Raw genomic sequence first — 9,063 nt, 5'->3', positions numbered from 1 at the left:
CCTCCCCCACCTTTTCCTGTCATGGAAAGGGGAGCCGGCCGAGGCCGGCACCCGTGCCCATGATAGGCGTGTGCTACAACAGCTTGCTCTGAATGTACACGTTAAAACCTGGCCCTGTACTGTCCCTACACAGGATTGTGAAGACCACGTCGGCATTGCAGACTTGTTGACCAAGATAAATCAAGTCCCGAACCGGAGTGCCACTCCGCTCCTCAGCTCGCCGTATGCGTCAACCTTACCTAGGACAGGTAACCTTTTTTGGGCTTGTCGGACTTTAAGACGTTGGGTTGTCATTAAACATTTTATGTTTATGTTTTTTTGTAAACAGTCCGATGCACTTTACTTTGGTAGCCTGTCCAAATTGCTCAAATCACCTTAAAACCATTTAAAATGGAGGATGTTTTCATGCAGGATGGTTTGACTTCTTTTAGTTTAGTTTGACAGTTACAAGGTCGAGTTTGCAATCGTGTGACATGCAACCCCACACCATTATGGACCCTCCGCCAAACGGAACCTGGTGCAAGATGTGCCTTTGGGCATAAGCTGTACCTCGCTGGCGCTAGACACGGGCTCTACCTTCAGTCATGAACAACAGAAATCGACTCTCGTTCGACCAGTGTATTCTCCGCCATGATGCTAAATTCCATGGACGTCGCTGTTGACACCAGGCCAGCCGTGCGGCAATGTGAGCACGGGTTAACAACGGACGTCGGACGGGTCGTCTGGCTCTATACCCAGCTGTCTTGAGTCGATTCCGCACCATTCTGTCTGAAAGACGACGATTTGGCAGCCATTCTCGTTTCAACACGCCACTTCTCATGAACGGATGAATCCTGGTGAGTCTCAGAAGGGCGATATCTTCCCTATGACTTGTCACACGTGGTCGTCCGGAACGATTACGGTCCTTAAAGTCATTGGTTTGTTGATGTTTCCGGACCAATCGGCTGATGGTGGATGCATGATGGCCAACATTTCTTGCGATGGCTCTCAGGGACATACCCGCATTCCGCATGCCCATAACCTGCCATCTGACAACATCTGACAGTTGGGGAGGCCCCATATTCTAATAACATCAATTAATTCACAAAATCTTCTCAGTTTTCTAACAGTAAGAACGGTGGCTTGAAACACGTGTTTTGCCCAGTGCGGGGTACCCGTAATGCACGTTTCACTACCCGCATGCGGTAGCACGTGCACACCGTATCTCAATACATGGTGTAGCAAAAGGGTTATGATTGTGGACCCCACAAACAGACTTTTAAAATATTTTGAAATTTTGATATGAGGCCTGATTGTTTTGGGTGTTGCGATACTTTTTTCCAGGTGTAGGCGCAAAACGCGATATAAACCATTTTCTTTCTAGTTTTTAGTTAAAGCCATTAATGTATGTCAGTAAGGGCTAATCGTAGGCACGCTGTTTTGCTGCAAAACGTGATTGATCCTTATGAAATTGTATTGGGTAAATCCCGTTGTTTTTTAATTATCAAAACGCCAATTTAAACAATCACTTTTACTGAAAATGGAAAATGGATATATCGCGTTTTGCGCCTAAATTCTTCATATATACACACACACACACACACACACACACACACACACACACACACACACACATTATGTTTGTGTGTGTGTGTGTGTATATATATGTGTGCGTGTGTGTTGTATTTGTAGGGTGGGGTGAGGAAAATCCGCGTGTTTTGATTATGATGTAAATTTGTTTCACCATTCACTTCTAGAAACAGTTCTCTTATTTATAGACTGGTAGGTACCCTGTGTGTTGTCTGTCTGTTCTGTAGTAAACAATGCATTTATTCTGCTACAGATGACTCGGGACGATTCATCAAGTAGATGTTTGTGCCCAGTTATTTCCCTTACATTTCGTTCACGGACTAAATAAGTGTACGTACCCCGCTGTCGCCACTTCATGGGCTACTCGTTTCGATTAGCAGCAAGGGATCTTTTATATACACCATCCCATAGACAGGATAGCACATACCACGGCCTTTGATGTAACAGTCGTGGTGCACTGGCTGGAGCGAGAAATCTATTACAATTGAAACCACAAAACAATTATAATGTTAATCTAATAGATTTATTTAAATCCACTCATTAAAGACATGACATGCGTAAAAGTTGTTTGGAGTGGTGGGGTGAGAGAAATGTTAGTGTTTTTGGTATTATGTAAATTTGTTTCACCACTGTACTACGTACGTACGTGGCAATCAGCGTAACATATTCACTTCCAGTAAATTGTTCTCTTATTTATAGACTGGTAAGGTACCCTGTATCTGGGTGGGTTTTTTTTTTTCATTTCAACTTATTTTCGTGCTTATATCCAATTAAGATTCAAATTCAAACACGTTGTCTTGGGCACACACCTCAGATATCTGGACTGTCTGTCCAGGACAGTGGGTTAGTTGTTAGTTGGTTAGTGAGAAAGAACAGGCTGTAGTGGCCTTACACCTACCCATTAAGCCCTTAAGAACTCGCTCTAGGTTGGAGCCGGTACCAGGCTGCGAACCCTGTACCTACCAGCCTGTAGTCCGATGGCTTAAGCACTGCGCCACCGAGGCCGGTTATCCGTTTTGTAATAAACGCAGTATTTATTCTCCTATAGCGACTCGAGACGATTCATCCACCAACCACGTAATAGTTAGAGGACGATAAACAATACTTTATCGGCGTATAAAGGTAGTGTCACACGAGACAAAGGCGAGGCGTTAGCCGAGCGTTTTCTCGTGCGACACTACCTTTATACGCCGATAAAGTATTGTTACTCGTCCTCTGTCTTAGAGCAAAGCCAAAATCTCGTGCAGCAATACCGCTTATAAAGTGAATGTCTGAAGTACTTTATCGGGATATAAATGTACTTCACGTGACCAAATATGAAGCTCCCATTGGACTAGAAATTCAACTGTGCTCTAATAGCTTTTAGTCCTCCCCTCCTCAGCGTGTATGCGTAACGGTGGTATAAGTAAACTATGATTCATCCTAAACTTAGTTTAGTTAATCTACTGGTTGTAGGTTAACAAAATTAACATGCATAATATGTAGTTTAACTAATCTAAAGTTAACAAAACTAAGAATACCATAGATTAAAGTCTAATGTTAATCCTTGGTTTAGTGTAGCGTTATTTTCAGCTAAATTTTGTTGTTGTTGTTTTTCTGGGGTTTTTAGAGAGAGAAACAGGTAATACAAGTGAAAACACAAAATTATTATTTATTTAAATCTAACCAAATTATGTAAATCTAACCGATTTATTTAGTAGTATATATATATATATATATATATATATATATATATATATATATATATATATATATATATATATATATTATTTTTAGAGACGCACTCAACACTTTTCATTTGCGGTTATATGGCGTCGGACATATGGTTAAGGACCACACAGATATTGAGAGAGGAAACCCGCTGTCGCCACTTCATGGGCTACTCGTTTCGATTAGCAGCAAGGGGTCTTTTATATGCACCATCCCATAGACAGGATAGTACATACCACGGCCTTTGAGGTAACATTCGCGGTGCACTTGCTGGAGCGAGAAATCTATTACAATTTAAACCACAAAACTATTATAATGTTAATCTAATCGATTTATTTAAATCTAATCGATTTATTTAAATATAACCGATTTATGTAAATATAACCGATTTATTTAGCAGATACGTATACAGCAGGTATCATCGCGGTGGGTCACGAAGAACTAGATACAAGACTAATTCTGCATGTTAAGGAACTAAAGACAGACATTTAAACAAAAACAATAATTAAATGTTCTCACACCGATGTCTTGGTGCTCAGTGAACATTTTGTAAATGAGCTTACAGATGAGTTTGTCTTCAAAATGGGGGGGGGGGGGGGGGGGGGAAGAGGATTTCCCAGTCTATAACATTGACATACCTTCTATAATGTGATAAAACACAATGACACACTACATGCACTGACGCACTTTGATCAGCTACGGCAATGATCAGAATGGAAGGTATATTTGGAATGATGTTTGAATGACACTGGTTTTGACGATGTGGATGTAAACACACTAGAAATAACACAACTGTCTGGGCCGGCCTCGGTGGTGTCGTGGTTAAGTCATCGGACGTAAGGCTGGTAGGTACTGGGTTCACAGCCCGGTACCGGAGTTATAACGACTCAATGGGTAGGTGTGACACCACTACACCCTCTTTGCTATCACTAACCACTAACAACTAACCAACTGCCCAGATAACTGAGGTGTGTACCCATGACAGCGTGATTGAACCTTAATTGGATATTAGCATGAAAATGAGTTGAAATAAATACATAATATAATTGTCTGGATGCGAGAAACATTATGAAGCAAGACTTATGCATTTCCATCTTTGAAAAAATTCTTGAAAGAACTACCACCAGCACAAAATGCAATTCAGGTATGTGTACAAAAGAGATTACGTATTATAATAAAGCTATATTTGGTTTTGTTTAACGAAACCACCAGAGCACATTGATTCATTAATCATCGGCTAATGGGTGTCAAACATTGGTAATTTTTGACATAATCTAAGAGAGGAAACCTGCCACATTTGTTCTATTAGTAGCAAGGAATATTTTTCTATGCACCATCCCCACAGACAGGATAGCACATACCACAGTTTTTTGGCATACCAGTCATGGTGCACTTGGTAGAGCGAGAAATAGCCCAAGTGGACCCACCGACAGGGATCGATCCTAAAATGAACGTGCATAAGTCGAGCGCTTTACCACTGGGCCACGACGTATTATAATAATGATATATTTATATAGTAATGTTTTACACATTAAATTACAGTTGAATTACCATAATAACAAGTAGGTGAAAGAGCTAGGGTGGTAACATAGTTCTTATACAACATAAGACGTTATATGGATGGATTGGACAGCATATTCCCCTGACTTGTTGTAGAAATGTCCGTGACAATTATGCCCACCTAACAATCTCCAATAATTGGCACAAAACTTCCAACTAGAATGGCAGAACCTCCAACTAGAATGGCAGAACCTCCAACTAACGACACTACTAGAGCACAATGATTTATTAATCATGGACAATTGGTAATTTTGACATATTGTCTTAGAAACCAGCTACATGTTTCTATTAGTAGCAAGGGATCTTTTATAAACATCATCCCACAGACAGGATAGCACATACCATGGCCTTTGATATATTGTCTTAGAAAACCGCTACATGTTTCTATTAGTAGCAAGGGATCTTTTATAAACATCATCCCACAGACAGGATAGCACATACCATGACCGTTGATATATCAGTCGTGGTGCACTAGCTGGAACGAGAAATAGCCCACCTACCTACCTACCTCTCCTACTTACCTATCCTTCCTACCTACCTACTTACCTACCTACCTGCCTGCCTACCTTAGTTATGACAAACCATGGGCAAAAATACAGTGTAAAAAAGACTAAATTTAGTAAAATAATATTTTGTTTGTTCATAGACTACGATTAGGTGCATTTTGCAGGCTTTCACTCAGGCTTCAATGGATGAATGAATGTTTGTCTAACAACACCCAGCACAAAAATACACATCGGCAATTGGGTGTCAGAAAAGGTAAAGTTTGTTACCTCAATCATTTGAACATATGAACACATACATAGGACCTTCACGTGCATATACCGGCCTCGGTGGCGTCGTGGCAGGCCATCGGTCTACAGGCTGGTAGGTACTGGGTTCGGATCCCAGTCGAGGCATGGGATTTTTAATCGAGATACCGACTCCAAACCCTGAGTGAGTGCTCCGCAAGGCTCAATGGGTAGGTGTAAACCACTTGCACCGACCAGTGATCCATAACTGGTTCAATAAAGGCCATGGTTTGTGCTATCCTGCCTGTGGGAAGCGCAAATAAAAGATCCCTTGCTGCCTGTCGTAAAAAGAGTAGCCTATGTGGCGACAGCGGGTTTCCTCTAAAAACAGTGTCAGATTGACCATATGTTTGACGTCCAATAGCCGATGATAAGATAAAAAATCAATGTGCTCTAGCGGCGTCGTTAAATAAAACAAACGTTTTTTTTTTCACGTGCATACACACGTCCACAAACAAGCCAGATCCGTATTTTCTACCAGTTATGCTTCGTGTATATATCTGTTTAAATATTAGCTTAGGTCTCACTACACAGATCACTTCCGGGTGACAGTTCATTCATCACGGTCCACTATAGTTCCTAACTGGGACACATGTTATGGGTCACATATTCACTTCTAGCAAATGGTGAAGAATTAAAACAATATGTATGTTTAATGGTAAGCCTTCTGGCTGTATTTTGCCCATGTTATTTTGTAATATTGTGCATCGACCTTTTGGGACATGGGTATATAGCGCAAGTGACAGCCGGAGTGAATCGGTTAATGAACCACCTATTCGGACCGGTACTACAGCCAGATGCGGTCATATAGCAAAAAACTGAGACGGAAATGTTCTCAATTTTGGAGTGAAAATAAATGCTTATATAATGTATGTTTGCAATGGTGTATGTTGTTAGTGCCAACGAGAACCCGTTCTATGGGCAATCTTCACTTGAAGTTGGGCAGTTTAACATGGGTTTCAATGGCAGATGACATCTGTGTAGTGAGACCTTAGTATACAGGCTACTTACTATATTATAAAATGAATGAATGAATGAATGTTTAACGACACCCCAGCACGAAAAATACATCGGCTATTAGGTGTCAAACTACTATATTAAAAATGACATAGTATATCTGTTACAGTATTAGGCTGCATATTTTGTGATACACACTGAATATTAAAACTGGCGATGAGTTAAACAGAACATCTGTTATGTTGTTAGGTTGTGGACTTTGTGGCACACACTGAATATTAAAAAAACTGATCCTGGAAGGAGCGCGGAACCCTCCACTTTTGTCTACCTAAGCAGAACTATTATAGAAAAGCTACATTAAATGCACCAGAATGCGATTCAGAAGCTTAACACATATGTTCATCATTACAGCGTCGTACCTAGGAGGGCCAAGGAGAGGGAGGGGAGGGTTAGTTGCACGCCTAGAAATATATGAAACAGGTTGGGGTTTTGTTTTGAGGTTTTTTGGGGGGGGGTGTGTATGTTTTTGTTTGTTTTATTTATTGTTTTGTTTGTTTCTTGTTGTAGTTGTTGTATTTTTCTCTCACAAGTGTATTTCGTGAGTATACCTCCTATTACTGTGTCACTGTTCTGTTTATACTGCCACCCAATTTTGTTTAGACTGGGTACTGCCATACATTACTCCATAGAAGTGGCTTGTGTACTTTTACTACTGTATTACGGTGTTATTACTGTTGATTTCTTGTTTTTATTTTAATCTGTACACACGATGATACGTAACTAAAGAATTTGTCTGTCTGTCTGTCTGTCTGTTTGCATTGTTTATACCCGCTTCCTCAAAGGTCTTTATTCTGTCAGTATTTAAAAAATACGCCAACTGTGAAATATATAAATACGTACAGACCACATTTTGCATCTTGTTGGATTGTGTATTAATTGTATGCATATTTATAAATATCTATTTATAAATTGTTGTACACATGAAAAAAGTAAAGTAAATATGAATGCAATTTTTGGCCGTCTAAATTCTAGAAAGACAAGCACCAATTTAGATCAAATTTAGATCAAACACCAATGACAAGCACCAAATTACATATGTAACCGGAAGTCAAATTGTAAAAAAAAACCAATTTGCCCATTTTGTTTAAAGTGTTTAAAATTTCTTAAATCCAGTTAATGATGAATATAATATAATTATGTATATTAATTAATTAATTTAGGCATTGTTGTGTCTTAATTAGCCAAAGAGTAGAAACGCGATATCAAAAGATCTAATATTGGCAATGTGCCAAAACAGGTTTCTTTTCAGGTGGCACTGTAGGCACCCAGGGGTGCTGTTCAATTGGCACTATATCAGAAAATATTCAGCGAACCAAGTACAATATGCATGCAAAGTGGCACAAATCTGTCACAAAGTGGCACAAATCTATCATAAAGTGCACAGTCTTTGTTCTTATTCACCTAACTCCATGTTTACCGATGATTACTAAATCAATGAGCTCTAGCGGTCAAACAAAACAGATAAACTGCCTCTGTATTAAGGCACCCTGCCTATACAGAACAATCTTGCAAAAGTTTACTCTTAATCAGGTTTGTATGACAAATTGTAATGCATATGTTGTGGAAAGTATAAACGGTCGCCGTTTCCTGCAATTACATCGTGTATTCCAATGAACAACAATAATAATGACTCTTGTTATTTGTCATGAGCCCGAGGAGCGGTTCTATTTTGTAAATATGATGTGAGTATTAGTTTTTGTTTCTTTGTGTGCGTGTGTGTGCGTGCGTGTGTGTATGTGCGTGCGTGCGTGTGTATGTATGTATGTATGTATGTATGTATGAATGAGTGTGTATGTGCCAGTGTGTTTATGTATCTGTGTGTGTGTGCCAGCGTGTATATGTATGCATGTATTAATGAATGAGTGTTTATGTATATGTGCGTGTATGTCTCTGAGTGTATGAATGTGTGTATGTCTGTCTATTTCTATATATGCACCTGTGTGTGTATGTGTGCGTGTATGTCTCTGAGTGTATGATGTGTGTATGTCTGTGTCTATATCTATATATGTACATGCGTGTATATGTGTGCATGTATGTCTCTGGGTGTATGGCTGTGTGTATGTCTGTGTCTATATCTGTGTACGTACATATGTGTGTATGAATGTATGTATGTCTGTGTCTCTATCTATGTACGTACATGTGTATGTATGGATGTTTGGGTGTCTCTAAGTGTATGCATGTGTCTATGTCTGTGTCTATATCTATGTACGTGCATGTGTGTATGAATGTGTGTATGTCTCTGAGCGTATGAATGTGTGTGTTAGTGTCTATATATATGTATGCACATGTGTGTATGAATGTGTGTATGTATGCGTCTATATTTATGTACGTACATGTATGTGTATGAATGTGTGTAGGTCTCTGAATGTATGAATGTGTGTACGTCTGTGTCTATATCTATGTACGTATATGTGTG

General features: G+C 39.6%; 2 protein-coding genes across 2 annotated transcripts in view; one reads left to right on the top strand and one right to left on the bottom strand.

The window, feature by feature from the left end:
- Positions 1-559: 559 nt before the first annotated feature.
- On the bottom strand, positions 560-1,060 carry LOC121379551. The gene has a single exon (XM_041508195.1). It carries the CDS (start codon positions 1,058-1,060, stop codon positions 560-562), a length of 501 nt encoding a protein of 166 aa, XP_041364129.1.
- Positions 1,061-8,288: 7,228 nt separating this feature from the next.
- The window catches only part of LOC121379900, a 21,735-nt gene continuing 20,960 nt past the window's right edge, over positions 8,289-9,063 (top strand). The window contains exon 1 of the mRNA XM_041508571.1: positions 8,289-8,329. Within this exon, the coding sequence (XP_041364505.1) occupies positions 8,325-8,329 (5 nt within the window). The 5' untranslated portion in view covers positions 8,289-8,324. The remainder of the gene's footprint in view (positions 8,330-9,063) is intronic.

This window comes from Gigantopelta aegis, chromosome 8 (assembly GCF_016097555.1).
Source record: "Gigantopelta aegis isolate Gae_Host chromosome 8, Gae_host_genome, whole genome shotgun sequence".
Lineage (NCBI taxonomy): Eukaryota > Metazoa > Mollusca > Gastropoda > Neomphalida > Peltospiridae > Gigantopelta > Gigantopelta aegis.
Note: the sequence above shows the minus strand (reverse complement) of the source record. Positions and strands in the feature narration are given on the sequence as shown.